Source organism: Calonectris borealis, chromosome 10 (genome assembly GCF_964195595.1).
Source record: "Calonectris borealis chromosome 10, bCalBor7.hap1.2, whole genome shotgun sequence".
Classification (NCBI taxonomy): Eukaryota; Metazoa; Chordata; class Aves; order Procellariiformes; family Procellariidae; genus Calonectris; species Calonectris borealis.
The window spans coordinates 13,546,996-13,566,040 of record NC_134321.1 but is presented as its reverse complement, the minus strand read 5'-3'; the positions used below and the strand labels follow the sequence as shown (position 1 = coordinate 13,566,040).

At 37.9% G+C, this 19,045-nt stretch overlaps 1 protein-coding gene across 3 annotated transcripts in view; it reads right to left on the bottom strand.

The window, feature by feature from the left end:
* The window catches only part of EEFSEC (eukaryotic elongation factor, selenocysteine-tRNA specific), a 129,848-nt gene that overhangs the window by 68,273 nt on the left and 42,530 nt on the right, over positions 1-19,045 (bottom strand). For all 3 annotated transcript variants that reach the window (XM_075158926.1, XM_075158925.1, XM_075158924.1), the window contains exon 4: positions 17,911-18,075. In XM_075158926.1, coding sequence (XP_075015027.1) covers positions 17,911-18,075 — 165 coding nt within the window. The remainder of the gene's footprint in view (positions 1-17,910; positions 18,076-19,045) is intronic.

Genomic DNA, 19,045 nt, shown 5'->3' with positions numbered 1-19,045 from the left:
TTATCTTCTAAACACACTTTCTATTTGCCTAAACCTCTCAGCTGTCATTAGGTGAATAAATATTTCTACATTTTACACACACACACTGTCTTTTCAGTGGCAGTCCTACTGACATGATTTTTAAACCTTCATCAAGATCCAAACAAATTTCAGTGAGCATCAACATATTTCAGTATTTCTGAACATCTGTGCAAATTCATTTCTTATTTAAATCAAGTAGCCTCATTTTCCAGTATCACAGAGGCCTGTAACAGAATCCTGGAACATGGGAAACCTACTGCAGCTCCAGGAAGGGAACAAGCCCATCATGCAGAGATGTGCAAGTACCACCAAGGCACAGTGAATGCTCAACAGGATTCCCTCGGCTAATGAGACGTTACCAAAATATTCAGGATAAACTATGAACAAAATGCAATTTTGCTTCTGTCGGTGCCTTTATTTATTGATTTGTTTTGGGATTTACTCTGTCAGAATATTAAAAAAAAAAAACAACAAAACAAAACCACAAAAACAAACTTGAGGAAGATCTGCTCTGGGAGTTTATTTATCGACAATAAGGAAATGGTCATCAGTCAGGAGGAAGAGATGGACAATAGCTGTCAATTTATAAATTATTTTAATCCATTATGGGTCTTTTAAAAGGAAGCTAAATGTGGTCCATGAAGGGACCTTAAAAATAGGCTCACTGAGGTTGCAACATGCACGGGTAACAGACGAGACAGCACTAGAACCATCACACAAAAGTACCTGACAACAGATCACCAACGACAGAAGCTTGGTAAAAGTAAGGAGGGCATCCTAAAGCCTATGAAAGAAGAGTGGGCTGTTAATGCCAGCATGTAAAGGTATTTGACATAGCAAAGAACAATCTTTGAATACTTTATACAGTATTGTGGTACACCAAAACCAGCTTTTCTTGCCTTTTGTTTCTCTCTCTTTTTTTTTTTCTTCTCCCCCTCTATCTATGTGTATCTCTTCTTCTGCTAGATTTCTTTCCTTGCACAATCTTTCACTTTCTATCCTTTGGGTCTCACAGCCGTTACATGCCCACTCACACATGCCGAGACGACCTTCACTGAAATGGCCAATGACATTTCAAAGTACCACAATTAGGCTTCAAAATTAACATTCCAAGACTGGAAGAAGATTTCACATGTCTCTGCTCTGTCTGCAGTCAGGATTGGAAAACTGCAACTGTCACTCCCTTACGGTCTTGAAAGCTAGAACCTTTTCTTTTTAAATTAAAGTTGAAATTACAAGTAATCCAAAGTGTGCAGGCCACAAGAAATTCTTTGAGATGACTGGATCCTGTCCAAAGGAAGCTTATCTAGCCTATCCACCAATGCAAAAATTTTTCCTTATTCACTATATTATTTAGGTTTTGGGTTTTTTTTTTGCCAGTGTAGTTCTAAAAAATCTGATGGAACTTTTAAAAGTACTTCTTCATGTCCAGGTTTCCTCATTTGCAGATTTTTCACGGCAGTCACTAGCTCTCGCAGCTCCCGTTCCCGCAAAATATTGGGGCATTATGTACTTCCTCGATAGCACAAAACTGCATCATGACTTTCTCTCTTGATACATTTTATGTTGTAATTGTATGTACCTTCTCAACTTCAAATTATTAAGAAATGCGCAAGGACAACACACACACACCATGGAGGTAGACATCTCTGAAAAAAATGTATAAAGTTAAAAACCACCCAGTTAGGTTTGCTCATTACTAAAATCTAGGAGAGATACCTAGTGTATCAGAAGAGCATTTTAAAGGAAGACAAAGGCAACAACTTGCAATGGAAAACGCACACCACTGTGACACCAGGAAGTTACTGCTGCTTTTTGTACGGTGTCTCTGCTAAGGAGACCCCACCGCACCGGCCACCACATCTACCAACTGTTCTTCATCAAAACGTTCTTCTCTCAAAAACCAAAACGGCATTTGCTCTCATCTTTAAGGGCAATGTTACACAGAGGATATCGGCATTTATCTCAGTGCAAATCAATGCTGAACTTGGACTGTATATCCAGAAGTCTCTTAAACATAGCAAAAAGCACTGTGTCTTCCTATGTCACAAGTTTATATTCTCTTTATTCTAAAAGATGCATTAATATTTTTCTACAGTAAATATAAATATAGAAGATAACTCATCACAGTGAGACTGCAAGATTTAGTTACTTGAAATTTTAGGAGACTGGCCTAAAATATAATTCAGAATGCACCCTCCAGTCCTGTATTTTATGAGTTTTTTTGGCACAATTCAAATGGCTGGAAAAGAAAATATAATTTTATTGGAAATGACAGGGTACCTTTATTTAGGAAGAAAAATGTCTAACTAGAAAAGCCTACAGTAAGTCAGGAGCGAATCTGAAACTAAGAACTGATCACATCATTCAAAAGAAAAATGTCAATGTTAAACTCTTGCTACTACAGCCAATGTTGATTAGAGGAAATTAAGTCAGCAAGCAGGTACAACTGGTTGAAGTTTTATCACTGTCTTTCAACAGGAGGAGTGGGGGAAAGATAATTTAAACACAGGTGAGGCCAAAGATAAACAGAAAAATAAGAAAAGATTTTAACTTGGCCAGCAAGCCAAGTTTCCAAAGTCACTCTAAGTAGATGCTTGCTCCAAACTAAAGAGATCTAGTTTCAAGAATCAGTAAAACAAAGATGAGGGGGGGAAAAAAAAACATGCAATACTTAAGCATACATTTGTATACCACTTACTCTATATTCTATGTGTAACATATGTACATTTCATAATCCTTCAGATTAGACTTAGAGGAAAAACAACTTTTAAAGTTAAGTTTAATAGTTGGACAAAACGGCTGCTGTTAGTCACTTAATATTTTCATTTTTCTGTCTTTACTAAAAGGCAAAACAATACTGTACCACTGGAATATTCCCTGTTCAGTCAGCATCATCATTTCTCGCATCCCCTTTGGGTATCATATTTTATAACTGTGACAGTTTTTTCTCCCTTTTCCTGCAAAAGGTAGGTACCACTTATTGCCTTTGGGTTTTTTTATTTTATTAAAGTGGGATAAATTGCACACTGTTTGGAAAACATTCCATCCCCTTATTTTTCTAAAGATATTATTTAAAATCCCAAAAGGATGTTAATATTTAAAAAAAGCATAGGGTTAGCCTATTAGGCTATCAAGTCTGACACGTTATCTAAGGCAAAGGCTTATTTCAGTTGCTTCAGAAGAAAAACATGAAACCCCAGTACCTTACCAACTGTGCAATAATGAAAATGAGGTTGTAATGAATTCCAATCTAACCCTCAATAGTGGATTCCAATTACTGTGCTCGTAGAATTAAAAATATTGACAAAATATAACACCAGTTTTTCTGATAAAGTGGTGACCAATGCTGCAGAAAACCTTCCACAGATGTAAATCTACAAAGAAAGTCAGGTTCCCCACTCAAACTTCACTCTTTTTAGTCTTGTCTCCCCAGCATACGAAGGGGTGAGCGCTCACTCTGCACAGAGACAAGGGAATGAAAAAGGGATGCTAGTATGAGGTTTAGCAGCAAATAAATAGCTTTGCTGTTATAAATTTCAGTAGAAACATTATTAGCTAAATTTAGTGGGCTTTGTGGTTTAATATACATTCAGCACAAGTAATTTTTCTACAAGCCTTTGGCTCCATCTGCTGACTTTTAATATTAAAATAATTTATAAGGCTGAAAACATTCTTGCTTTTGGAACACTTAAATCCTCTACGTTTTTGTAAGTGTGGTTCAAAAGATATAACTAAATACCCCCAGTGTGTGGTCTAGTAATTTTGTCAGTTAAAATTATCTTGAAGCAACAGTATACCAGCTCTGAGGAGAAGGTACCTGAGCGAGCCCGAGATGCACAAAGGGTAAACAAATCTTTCCTGGAAGACTGGCTGGCATCAGATTTAAGCATCAGGTATACATCTGGATGCTTATGTCACAGAATCACCCAGCAATTAAGTCCAAATCTGAGAAGTGAGATTCTGAGCAGACTAATAAAAAGAATTGAAGATCTACAACACAACCCTCGTGAGAGCTCGTTGGAGACATTTGCTCAACACCTGCCTGTGCTGGTTTCAGCTTTTCCCATTTTCACTGAGATGTCTGCTTCACAGAAACTAAAGCTTGTTGTATTTATGAACAAAACCAAAAAACTACTCTGAAGGTTCAAAAGCCCCAATATTTGCCTGTTCCAGCTCTGATTTATTTTTCATTATTGCAGAATTCTGATCATTATCAGAGTGCTTCGAACTAGATAGAATTTCCACACAAAAAAAATTGCAAGAAATGCATCCAAGAAATGCATCTAATATACTCTTTAAATATAGCAGGGGAAAGTCTTAGACCCAAAAATAAAAAAGTTACAGTACTTCACTGGCCTTTTTTTTTTTTTCCTTTCCTTTTTTCCCCAGTTAAACAACTAAATTCATCATTACATAAAAGCAGCCTGGTTTACACAAACACTGAGCTCTTGTGGCTGCAAATTATTTCAGTGTTAACTGGGATAAATCAGCATCTCTGACATCTATTTTCCTTTATGATCCTAACTTCAGCACCTGTATTAGAAAAATCTAACAAAAAACCTCCCCCACAAAAAAACCACCACTCCTAGCTTTCAGGACTGCCTGAGCCATCTCTCTGGGCACTCTGACAAGTACTTTCCTCTTACTATCAGCGTAGGAGACATGGTCAGCCTCTCAAACCAAATCCCACTTGTTACAATTGCTATGTATGGAGAAGACTTTTTTTTTTTTAACATGCCATTCATAGCTTCTATATCAACCTACCGAAGTCTTAGTATTTGACTTACAAACACAGGTAAAAAACAATAGATGGAATCAATTATTTTTGCAAGGCGATTTAAACACAGATTGAAATCTTAACTGTGTTAAAGCTAAGATTAGACAGAACCTGAACCAGACCCTAAAGCTCACTCTTTATCACAAAGGTGTGAAAAAAGTTCATCATAGCTTTGTAGGAAAAAAAACAACCTTCTCTGAAATGAAAATACAAAAACCCCTCTTACATATAGCACGTAGCACAGATACTGCAGTTTCCAAAAAGCTTCTTTTAAAGCTATTAAATGTCTATAACGTCTCCTTCAGAGCTGAGACTGAAGCTAAGGAATCCATTACAAAAGCCATTACTTTTAAAAACTGAAAACAAAACACACAAATTCAAATTCTGAACAAAGATTCCCAAGAAACTTTAACAGTATATGAAACATTAGGAAGATATAAGACTTGTTTCTACATGTCAGATGTAGGTGTAGGTCCAATAGGTTCAAATTATACTTATGCAAAGGTTCACACCAGGGAAAATTATCACCTGACACCAATTTGAGTTACACCAGTTAGTGACACAATTTGAGAGATATTAAGGAAAACTTAAAAATATAATCACATTTAAACATAAATCTAACCCTCTGGAAATTTGATTTTCCATATACAGGAAAACAGCAAGAAAACAAGCATGCATATTGCAAAGCACTGTGCATAATTATAAAAATTTTAATCGCATCACTGTATTCTCTCTGTTGAAGTCTATCTAAATCCTGACTCAAATAAAAAGCCCCGGTTGGTGTCAGCGTAGCTAGATGACACTGAACAAATGAAAGGCAGGATTAAAACCTCACTGCTGAGCTGATCAGAAAGGACCTGGTCCATCAGGGACAACAATGTCATGTAAAACAAAAAGCAATAATACATTGTTTGATTTGTGGAGTTACACTCACTGTGCCAGATAACTTTAACATTATGGATTCAAAATAACATTAACTCAACCCGCTACACATTGTGGATATCTAATGGTATGTTTTTACAACTGTTTGTAATGTACATGTCAGATGGCCCAAGTCTTTCTTGTGAGTCACACCATAACCACAAAACTATGCCTTAATGTTAACTTTTCTTTCTTCCCCCCCATTTAAGACTGACACAAAAATTGCTTTGCTCATCTCTCTTCCCACATATGAATCTTTAAAACACCTTGCCAATATTAATTAGCTTAATGCAATTCTCAGACAAGAATTAGAACCACCCTTAAAAAAAAAGCAACACAGAATTTATCATGCTTTTGATTTTTCTAATCAAAATTTGAACAGGAAGCTTATGTAAAAAACCAAAGCGGCCCCCAAACCCATGAAATTTAAAAAAAAGTGAATAGCACCCTTACCTTCAGATTTGTGTGTTTTTACTAGAAAATTCGTGTCTTTTTTCAAAATACTGCTTAGCTTCCTGCCAAAAACATCCCTTTAGAAAAAAAAATCCTCAATGTTTCTGGTAATCCACCAAATCAGTTCAGCATATACATGTTTTAAAGAGGCAGAGGCTACTGAAGCCACAACTGTCTTCTCTAAACATATTCTTGTTACTCTTATCTCAATTCCCAACAGTAAACCTGAATAGATTTTAAACCCAATAGATTTTAAAATCTTTAAGAGCCTCTCTAAAAGCAGGGATAGAGCCTGTGATCTCAGAGAAGGCAACCACTTACGTGTTGTCTGCACATATCGCACATCTGGAAAGCGGATTTAAAAATAGAAGTTCAACAACGTGAACAGATAGGATGGTTGGGCGGTGAAAGTGAAGGGGAAAACAAAGCAAGGACACAAGTAAAAGGAAAGACTAAAAATCTTTGAACTTTTTGTACTACAAAAGAGTATTTAACTATGAATGCAACTTAGAACTTTTGACTAATCTGTTAGCACTTGCTGCAAGAAGGAAAAGCAGACACATCATGATTTCTACCAACTTGGAGATTTCCACCATTTTCCCACTACTAGGGAATGGCATGCCTGACAAATATTAACACATCAGAATAAATTATGTTGAACTTCAATCTTATGTAGCATCTCAGGCTCACATTAAGCCTCACAGGAGGGCTCAGAGCAAGTTAAGACCCCAATCACCACATTGGAGAACTTCTTCCACCTCCACCCATAAGAGATTCAAGAGCTGTCCTCCGGCAAAGATACTTAATAACCTCCTCTAAAGCCCAAGCAATCAAGTAGCCTTTGACAAGACTGGAACGAAGCATTAATTTGAGGGTCCTTGTCACCTTAACACATTTTGTACAAACAACTGTTTCTCCCCAGACAAGAGCATCACATCAACAACAGAAAAGGAACATTGGAAATAGAAACACATGTTGTACAAAATATTATTCTTATTCAATCACCACCTGACTCCAGTTCTCTCCTAAAACTCGATGCAAAATAGTCGACAGTGGGATTTTGTGTTTTATTTTTACAACGATTTGTATACTTCTGTGCATTTACACTAAACTAACTGGTGTTGCTTTGTGTTGACTCCAGGCCAAACTGGGCATTTATTTTAGTCTTATTGGCATTTATTTCAGTCCTTTACTAAAAATATATATTTCCAAGTTTCCCCTTACAATCCTCTTTTCTGTGGTTTTGTTTTGAGTGTTTGTGGTATACCTGCATATTCCTCACTCCCTGAAGACTTAAAATTATTGTCAACTAATCTCCACAAGCAGGATCTTAGTCTACAACTAGGCAAAGAAAATGCCACATAAATAACACCCATATTTCAAAACTGAACTGATTTATAGTAGCACTTTTTTTTTTCCTAAGCCACCATTTAGCTTGTTGCAGTCCTATGTACTAGGTGTTGCGCATCAGACAACAACCTCTTCTAGGGATGGTTAAGCATAGAGGTCTATTGAAATTCATTATATAATGAATAAAATATTAAAAAAAAAATTACAACATAGTAACTGAAATGAAGAAAACAAAACCAAAGTGGTTAGATGAAGTTTTTCTGCTCTTTCTCAGTATTCAAGAGGTTCTGAAGCCTTACTCAAAACTTAAGTGACAAACTTCTGAATAGTTTTCAGTACCTCTCTCTTTCTGTTGAAGAAAAAAATTGGTATCTGCATATATATAACGGGGTCATTGCTTCCAATGAGTTAATCTGTTCTCATGGCTGATTTCTTCCACCTAAACTAAACAAGGAGTAAGGCCATCTCTGCCATTCTTTTGCAGAATCTATTACGCACCCTATATATAGAATATATCTTAAAAAACAGGTTGCCTAGAGAGAAGACAGGTCAGCTACTAAATCTAACTTTCACAAAGGCCTGATAGTTTTTAAATCTACAATTTAAGCATTTAAAGATGTATTAGCTATAATGACTCTTTAAAAAGGCTGTTTGACCTTTTCATTGTGATTTCTAAAGTGTGAAACGTTTATTCTCTATTATTTATTCATTAGAGGAGAAAGAAAGAGAAGCCAACTGCATTTTATAGCATATGCTTTCAAGCCACTCTTTACAACCACAAAGAGCCCGGGAGTTTGTAGTTTTCATTTCAGACAGTTGCAAATGAAAATCTGTATCTAGGCATTCATATCATGTTCATCACAGCACTATCTGGGCAGCTTACATAATTGTATTATTCCAGCTGATACTGTAAATATTGGCTCTCTCTAGTATTACTTTTTCTTTCATTTCAAACTGCGCCAGCTATTATAATATAAAGTTATGGGAATACTCTAGTGAAGAGATGTATCTTACATTTAGTTTCAACAATACATGTTATTGTCACATGACAAGATTCAGGTGATGAGCTGAACAAACATTTAAAGAACAAAGTCAATTCTCTTGTAATTTTCATAGTAGTAACAAAGAATAAAATTTAGAGTTTTATAAGTGGGGTCATCTTGGGAACACACAGTACAAGGGCATGAAATCCAGAGGATTTCCTATGGTGTTATAGTAATACTTCAAGAAAATACTCTGATAACAGACTGGTTATAGATTCCTGGGCACTTATGCAGTAAGTCCACACTCTTCCATCTTTTGGTCAAATTGAGAAGTTTATCTCTAACGGTCTTGGTTACATAATGTTTTCAATATTCAGATCCTTTTTTTTGCCAGTGCCCAGATCTGAGCAGAACTTTATAATATACAGACCACGGCTTAGTTAGTGCAGTGCTTGCTGAATTGTTCTGCTTCTTAAAAGTCTGATCAAATGAGGAACTGTACTATATATGGATGACCAAGGAAGAACAAAAAGTGACATTCCCTTCCTTTGTTCTGGTTACTGAAATTTTGCCAAAGCCTCCAGCACTTGAACTTAAATATTTAAAACATGATAGTTACTTACTGCCCTAACTAAGCCTACTCATACTAAAGTTACATTCACAGCAGGAATGCAATGTGAAAGCTATGTTCACCATACAGGAGGTTACCTTTCCAATTACTATTCAAGCATTCCAATAAGATTCCTGCTCAAACGGTATGTATACGTGCATGGGGTCTGTTTTCAATTGAATTAGATTGAGAACAAGTCTACTTGATAAATTAAAAGAAATAAAAATAAAGTTAATGACCTGGCAGCAGCAATGCTTAAGCAAACAAGTTATGCAAACACAAACCAGCCATCCTTTGCTTTAAAAAGTTACCATAAAGCTTAAACAAAAAGGTATTTGGATGAAAGTTTGTAATTACTATAGCAATGTCCATTAACTTAGTTTCAAACTAATCTTGAACTCCAGAGTACACAAACACAAGAACGCAACACTTGATCACTGGAGCAGCAACTGTTCAACAGGAAATATGTTACCTAGTAAGTCCCAGGATAACACGCATGTTTTTGTTCAGTGGCATCCCAGTCATGGCTCAAGTTGTCTTAAGACCTTTCTCTTCCTGTACGCAGCTTACAGGACCATTGCTTAGAGTACTCACTTTAGATGGCTCCAGGACTCCTTTTCAAACTATAAATGCAAGACATTTAGCCCTAGGAAATCAATAGCTGGCATATCCTGTAGAGGAGGTATCGGAATGTGCTTATTCATCTTCAGAAACTGCCCTTGAGAGGATAACACCACGCAATGTTTATCAGGTCTTGTCCTTTCTCTTGTCGGACCCACTCTAGCTTCAGCCTATGGAAACAAGTTCAAAAACACCATCCCAAGGTTTCTCATCTGACCCTGACTGATGCTGGTTTCAAGCACCAGAGGTTTCAAGCCAAGATGTACTCGAGGGGAAGGGGAAGGATATATACACAACTGCATTGTTACTCAACATTGCGATAGCAGCTGAGAAAAAGGAGGGGGAAAAAAGTTTCTTCACTCTATGGTGTAAGTGGAAAAGATCAGTCACTTTGAAGAGCAAACTTTGAGACTGGAAAAGAAGTTAGAGATGGAGAAAGACGGAAATAGGCAGGAGAAAAAGTAGAATGAGCAGATGAGGGAAGTTAAAGCAATAGAGATAAATCTAAGTGTCAGGTGTCAATAACTTACTACATGTTTGGTTTTCTTTTCAACTTCGCTTTGGAGTCACAAACCTACATATTTGTTTATCCTTAAATATGTTGTCATACTGAAGCCAAATTGCTCACTAATACAACATACAAGAACATATTCCATTTCTTCAATTGCGGCACTCTTTTGTACTGGGATACTGAGCTTTTCCATCAGATCCAGCAACACAGAACATTGGTAATTCCCAAAGAGCTACAGAATATTGAGCATCACAGACTACACGTGGAATTCACATCTGCCAGCAGTCTACGCTAGTCAGGAGAGCACACTAATGTGGCACGCTAGTGGGGAGAACGCCTACATACATAGGAGAGTGCATGCAGTCACTAGTGAAACTATTACATTTCAGTGCCAAGACCAACCTCAGAACAACTCTACCTATATAACTTTCCTGTTAGTCCATTGGTTCCCTCTTCTTCAGCTCAGTTTCTTTTCCACCTTGCATTTCTGTAACAACTTTCTTCAGCTTTTCTAACAGTTCTCATGAGACACATGATTTACTGAAATCTGGACAGAAAAAATTCAATTTATCTAAGAAAATCAGTCATTGTATCAAATAAAAATATGACGTTCATCTCACACAGTATTTTCATCTACTCAGAGTCGAGATGATCCAGTACTTCTTTTTGGAACCCCAGTGAACAGCGTACCAGTTCTTAGGCAATAACAACTTTATGCACTTTCTAACTATTAAGGCAAAATTATCTGCGTGGCAATAGCACAAAACACACACTTCAAATTATCTCATGCATTAACCACAACCAGTCAGCATTGCAGATAACCCTGAACAAGCAATCAGTATCACAGAAGTACTGCAGAAGTTAAAGTCTACCTTGGAGAACAGTACTGTTTCCAGCAATGCTGCACTTCCTTGTGGAGCCTGGATCCCAAACAGTCATTTAAAGATGGTTTAAGTGGATAGAAGCAATGCAGAAATTACACACAAATCTCTTCCTTTTCAGATCTACTGTAGGAAGAAACTTGTATACTTTGGGTAATTTTTCTAATCCATGAGAAGGCAATCTGTATCCCGACTGTCTCTAGCTGGCAGGAAGCACAGGGTACATCTAGACTTCCAAGAAAAGCTGCAGATGAATTTTAGTGTTTGAAGAGTTAATTGGCCAGCACTGACTAGGCCATTTTCTGCCTACAGAGATCACATTAGACATACAAGCTCCAAAAATACAGTGTATGGTTTGGATTAGCACTGCTCAGGTTGGCTGCTCTCCCCCTGGCTTCCTTCCCTTCTGCTCTGACCAAGTAGAGAAAAAAAAAAAACATTAAACCCCCCCCCGATATATATTCAGCTCCCTCTCTATTATGTCTTATCCCCGGTCCTGAATAAAATAAACCTTAACACAGAAATTCCTGAACTTACTCCCTCTTTTTACTGTACCTACACGACACTTAATAAAAAATTGCAAGCGATATGAACTAAACTACTGTACTTCAGTAACAGGAGGTGAAAGAATAGCAAACACAAATCTCTTCCTGAGTGTGCTTATTCCCGAGTCTTTTTAAAGTCTAAAGTTAACTAGAATTTTTTTTTTTTTTTAAATACAAAATTAAAATGGATTCTGTTCTTTGGAGTTTTGGGGTTTTTTTGGGGGGGTGGTGTTGGTTTGTTTGTTTTTTTTAAAAGTGTGAACTAAAACAGAATTAAAAAACAAAACCAAAAAAACCACACAGTAAAAAGTTACAAAACCATACATTGAAAATGAGGGAACATATCTTTAAAACGAGCTCAGCATCTGCTACTCTTACTCTCTCAAGAGATCGAGCCAAAAAGATTTGGGAAGTTTTTATTGCCAGATCTAAATTTCATTCCACAGGCACTGGATCAGGTCTTTAATCCTTTACTTAACCGCAAATAACTGTGCTGAGGAGTTTAATTCTTCCAAAACAACTGATAATATCCTAAATGTTGAAAGCAGAGTACTTCCCAGTGTAAGCCAAATCCTGCATATTCTGCTTTTAAGTAAATGCCACAGCAGATGCAAAACCAGTAGGATTCACACTGATGTTTTCTAGGAAAGGAGAAAATCTCCAAAAAACACAACCCATGCTTTAGAAGTGGCAGACAAATAAAGAAACAGTTCAATACTTGTACTGAATTAAACCACATGTATAATATTATGTGTATATGTTTAATTTATTGATTTAAGATTCCTGTATTTTATCACCCACATATTTTAACACGTATTGTGAACTGCCTTTTCATGATTTTACCAGTTACATTTAATTGATTCTCCCCCCGACGCAATTTTCTGAACTGCCCTTCTTCACAGCATTTCAATGAAAAGGAAGTGTTCAAGACAAGCTAGCCTTCTTCCACAGATGAACCATAGCATTTTAAAGGCTCTTTCTATCAGTACTGGGCAAGAAAAATCCAAGAAGCATTGGAAAAAAACAGATGTAGAAAGAGCATTCAGACATACTCTCAGAAAATTTAGCAAGGGTTCTATCTATTTGCAGTGCAAAAACCAGTCAAGATATCCTGAAATTTGGAAGGGGTATATTATGAGGACCAAAGAATGCAAAATGAAAGTGGTAAAAATGTATTTAAGATTTCACCATAAAAGTCCACATACAAGTGTCTTCGTGATCCAATTCAGAGAGGTTTGATCCAACTTCATTTTCTGAGATTTAAATGTTCTCTGACAAGACTTAACCACGCAACTCTCTGATTGTGCAAAAAGTCCTTAAATACACTGAAATTAGTTCTTACTACATTTATATACCAAAGCTCACTAATCAGAGGTCTTGAGACATCAGATAGGCTGAAGTATTTGTGTGGGCAAAAGCAGATATATCTGTTACAATTTGAATAGCTACGGTGGTTTGAAGGAAATAGTCTTGCAAATACTATTTGGGTTATTCTATCAGACACTGGAGAATTTTTTTATTGGATGAACCATAAAAGCCACAGAATGTTTGCCAAAAAACAGACCAAGGTTATCTAGCCAACAAAGAAGCTAAAAAAAAAAAAAAAAAAATCTTTTCATATGGGGGAAGTATATGAAGTCATGAAGCTTCTCAGTATCACACTTAGAAAATGATGCTTCTTAAAAGTTCATAAAGTCAATATAATTTGACAGCAAATAGGCCCTTGCCAAGACAGAATCCACTACTGGTTTAAACTGACGCTCTCCTTTACTAGGAGACTTGACTAGATAAACATAAGCAAGTTTCTCACATTTTTCATATTTTATGTCTCAGGTGACCTCTTGAAAGTATATGAGAGTACTGAGACACCTGGATGACTCCTCTCCAACTACAAGAGAAGCATTTCATAAACACGGTTGCAACCTTTGAGATTGAAATGCTCAACATTAACAACAGCAATCGTCTACTGCAAACCTCGGGGATGGTGAAGGTTAGAGCCAGTATGAACATTCCTCTTCCCCTTTAATGACAATAGCTCAACCACACCTAGCAGATCAACAATCTGAGTGTCTAAAGAGGGACCTCCCAGGGTCAGCCCAATGACCGGGTGTCCACATGATTTACTACATAAGAAGTAACTTTGTACTATATTACACCAGATACATTGCTCAGCTTTAGCACACAGCAACAATCCCCACATGATCCCCTACAGATAAACACCAACGTAACCGTTTACCGTAAATAACACAGCTCCTCAGCCTTCAAGGCACTGGGGAACTTCTGAGAAAATGCAGAACAAAATGGCAGCATACTGTACTGTTATATACGCTCCAGTGAAGCTGCCAACATCCACCAGCCATTCAGCTTGCGTCAACTTGCTCTAACGTTTGTCAATAATTACATTAAACAGGCCAGATAGGAACTTGAATATAAAGCAAGAAGAAAAGTTTCTACTTCTTACAAGTCCTGAAAAAAACAACAGTGGTCTTTGTACTTGGCGGCCACCTACACGCTTTGCCGCTGCCGCGTACCTGCAGCGCTTGATCACAGGTAAGGCAACGCTGAGTCAACACTTCCAGGATGACCAGATTTATACCCATTAACTGTGTACATCTATCTCTGCCTCCTCACTCAATTCAGACTTGACCTCTTCCATGATCTTTCACAACTCTTAAAACAGAGAGTGATTCTTATTAACCAACCTGGAACATTCTCTGTGCTGCAAAACACCTCTAAAGGAATATTAACAGATTATCATCTGTTTTACTCAATCTTCCAGTATTTCTAATGTGCTTGCAACTGTGCAATCCAAAGCTAAAGTCATTAACACAGGACAGAAGGAAGACCACATACCATACAAAATTTTGCATTACTTTACACACAAGGATTATTTTTTTTGTTTTGAGACAACCAGTGATAAGAACAAAAGTCCTGGTTCTCACCTTTTTGCATCAGCCTTCTAAGTTGCTGCTGTTCTCTTAAGCTACTATGATTTTTTTTCACCTGGATAAAGAAGGCAAAAGTAATTCTCCCCCACTAAAAAAAACACTTTCCTTTTTCAATTAAAGCATGCTACAAAAAAGACACAGCAGCACTAGAATTTGACAGTCATGCTCACTTAAACTAAATTCACTAAACAAAATATACTTAGATCAATATTTTGAAGTGATTATCACCAAACCTATCAGTAAAATAAAATTAATCTATATTGAAGAAATCCTTACTATTCAAACTCCAGGAACTTTCATAAAACAGAAATAAAAATGTCACGAGCTGTTAGAGTTTATAAACTGGAAGACTGTAGAGATTGAAAGACCACTGAAATAATCTTAAAGGACATTCAGAATTCTGCCAACACTACGTTTTTGCTGCAGAAATCCTAGGTTCATGCTCTTCAAGGTGGATTTCAAGTGCTAGTGAGCAAATAGTACTAACTCAATTGGATAGTGAACTGTTTGCTGTGTCAAAGCTTTTTGCCAAACACATATATATAATTTTTCTTTTCGCTATCTGGATAATCAACCCCAGATGGTAATTTACATAGGCAACAGCATAAAGGAATCCATGCACTGCTGGTGCTCTCAGCCTCAATCAGAGCGAGCACGGGCGTTTGAGAATGTCACTGTTTATTTTTAATTGCTGTGTCCCTCCTTTGTGCAGGTTCAAGCGGTCAAAGATGTCGAAGTCCATTAGTAGAACTGGAAGGTGATGCCACTTCATTCGGTGAGAGGGTTCCTCAAATTTAAAAAGCAGCTGGTTTGTAATGTCCCTAAATGCCCAGTGGGCACCAGCTGTCAATCTCAGTTACCATAGGGTCAGGGCAAAAAAAGGTCAGAGAGAGTCATAAACCACAATGTGTTGTGAAATGTGCTTCCTCCGTTACCTTGTAGGCCTGAGAAAGGTTTGACCTTTTATAGGTATCCTAACCCAACTCTGCATGATGCTAGCAGGGGTAAGTACAACACACAACTCAAACTTACAACAGTTGCTTCCTTTTACTGCGCCTTGGTTTCCATACCTGTACAATATGAACATGAATAGTCACAAGCTGCTAGTGGCAAAAAACAAACACAAAACTCTGCCCACTAACTATTACCACCCAGAGGTATGGACACATCTTCTATTTCACACAAGGCAGTGGAAGGATTAATTCATTAACAGCAATTGAAAATAACTAAAACTTCGAGGGAAGTTGTTAATGCCATAAAAGCCAAGTGATCTGGCTTCTCTCTGTCAATGACCTATTTATCTGCTAACTTGCCTTTCACTTCACCGCACTCCCAGTCACTTGGGAAGAAAGCATCTTTTAAGGTCCCACTTAAAGTCTTTCCTACTGTCCTCTTAAACACCCATTTGCAATGTGCAAGTTATTCCCCATATTTTTGTCATTCTCCCCTTTCAGACTTGGCATTAGGAAGCATTTCTTTACAGAGATGGTGGTCAAACACTGGAACAGCCTTCCTAGAGAAGCGGTCAACACCCCAAGCCTGTCAGCGTTGAAGAGTCATTTGGACAATGGCCTAAATAACATGCTTTAACTTTTGGTCAGCCCTGAAGCGGTCAGGCAGTTGGACTAGATTGTACGTCCCTTCCAACTGAAATATTATATTCTATACAGATTCTCAAAGAACAGATTATAATTCCTAAACATATTTCTCTAAAACGTTATTGGACTATACATGAAGAGCTAAGCAGTCATTTACAGCTATAATCTAGTTATGCATTCTTTCTTTGCAAGAAGTAATTACTCTGCTCTGCCTTGCCCCCATCTCCCAGAGTGCAAAGTGACTGGAAGCTTGGCCAGTGCTAGGCCAAAAGGAAAGTATCTAACGCAGCTATGCAAGGCCCCTGTTGGGCAGGAGCCATCGCCCAGCACTCATCAGCCTTGCACTCCTAACTGCTTGTCCCTCCTTGGACTCTTCGTGCAGGCAGGCCCAGGACAGCAAGCAGGACACAATGGAAAAGGGAAGGAACTCTGGCAAGGGGAAAGCAAGAGAGGTTGAAACCAGAGCTACAATCCCAGCAAAGCATATTCCCTGCAGGAATTACAAGCACGGTTCCCAGAATGGGCTGCAAATGAGAATATGGGCAGTGAGGATCTCCACTGGGAAAGCAGACATGATGGGGTATGTATCATGCAAATCACTTTTATGCAAATGACAATATGATATAAACTAGACAGTCACAGGTATCACAGAAGAGGCTGACCAAAAGTTAATTGTCAGCTATCAGCAAAATATTTCAGGTGAAATCAGAATGCCTCACTTAGTCCTTCACTTGCCCACAAAGTACAGGCAAAAATGAGAAAGCAGCATATTCACTCAATGAAAGAATAAGGTCCGTATAGTAACATGACTTGAGGATAATACTGACAGCAAAAGAGTCCATCCAGGCTTGTTCAGCCAAAAGCTGCCTCCTCTCAGAACGTAACCGGCCGGGTCCACTTTAAGTGGCAGCTGCAAAACACTCCTCAAGTCCTGACTCATTTTGGGCAATTAATACAAAGGGAAAGTCAGAGCAGTCCAAAATCAGCATCTGTGAAATAGGCTTCACCTGTTCCAAGCATAAAATCACCTTGTTTTCTCTTAAAGGATGAATATATTTTAAGGAAATAAAATAGTAGCCATAGTTAAGCAGTTCAAATGCCATTGAAAGGCCTCTTGACTTTCTACAGGCTCTCTAAAAAGCCCAATGACAGCAAACCACATACTGCATCCCAGCAGTTCTCCCAGGATATGCTAAGATCAATTAAAGCCCCAAAAAACAAAGAGAATGTGCATCGTGCATTTCAATGCCCTCTTCTTGTCTCTTCCTTCACTTCCAAGACATCTCAGGAAGCCTACCTAGTCAGATACTTTTGCAAGCCTTCTCACTGCAGCACAACATCTCAAATGAAACTAACCTCACTCAAACCTTGTTCAGTCCTTGGGCACATCCTATCCTGGAAACATGCCCACCTTGCTTTTCTGAATTTGAAAGTCTAACACACTAATGTAGGTCAGTCTTCTCTCCTCTTCATTCAACTAAAATTGAGCAGGTAACTTTACTGGCTGCCTTATTTAAAAATCTCTATGCCTCCTCCTATTATAAGCTGGCTTATAGTAGAGTACCAAAAAAAAAAAAAAGACAAGACACTGAAAATAATTGAATAATTTCAGATTGGAAGAGAACACACTCTTCTTTGTTGAGTGTCTCTATCAGGAAAACTGGGGGGAGTGAAAATGAGAGACTCACCTTCAGGGCAGGAATCTCCACATTGTCACCAAGGCTAACAGAGCCAGAAAGAATAGTCCCTGTCATCACCGTGCCTTGACCCTTGATAGAGAAACAGTGGTCGACTGCCATAAGGAAGTGTCCCGAGGGGTCTCTTGATGGCAGGTAAGCCTGAGACTTCAGGACCTAAAAAAAAAAAAGAAAAAAGAAAAACATAAAAGCAGCACCATGCCTGGGTGAAAAGTCATGACAGCCATACAGCAAAAGGAAGGCAAGTGGATGATTGATTGAACAAGCTTACAGTTTTACTGATTTCAAGCATCTCCCAATGAGCTTAGAACGCACCAATGTCAAATTAAGTGCATGCCATAGAGGAGACTCTCACTTAGCAACGGGAACAGTTCGATTTTCTGCCTTAGAAAGATTTGGCGCTGCATATTTAGCTTGGTTAGCAAAACTGCACTGGCAATAAAGTTGCTGCCAAACTCAATATAAACACCGCAGCAAAGAAAAGAGAGAAAAAAATCCTGTACGTCCTCCCCCGCTTCTCCCCCCCCTCAAAGTACAATTTTACAGTGTCTTTTGCTACTTCAGCTTTTTTGGATTTTCTGAAAATGAACTTATATAGAGATGTTAGTGCCCCATAAAGCCCATCCCTGCCTCCCTCCCAGAAAAACTATTATACTGGGATAAATTTTCAAAGTCAACTTCCCCTTCAGATTTCTGTTAACACTTCTCAGAGGATCAAACCACTAAGAAAAATAGCTACGTAAGTACTATTTTCTAGAGAAATTCTCCAAGTTTAGAATTTCTGTTTTGCTGACAAACACTATGTTTCTTAAAATATATCATCACAGACAGAAGACCTTAATTACAGAAATGCAGTCATGTACCCAAGAGTGCTTCAGAAGAACTGGTTCACCCCTGTCTCAAATCACTTTTGATCTCTGCCTCTGTTGTAACATCAGCATAAACTTGGCACTGCCTTTAATGTCTGCTTTTAAGGTCAGAAACTGCAGGTTAAGCCCAAGTTATAATGGCAGAACAATGGAGAGTCTCTTATCAAGGACAGAAAGGATAATACCTTGAAGCTCAATGGTAGGGCTCACACAGCATTTGCCAGCTCTTCTTATATTAGGTCTCAGAAACAGCTGCA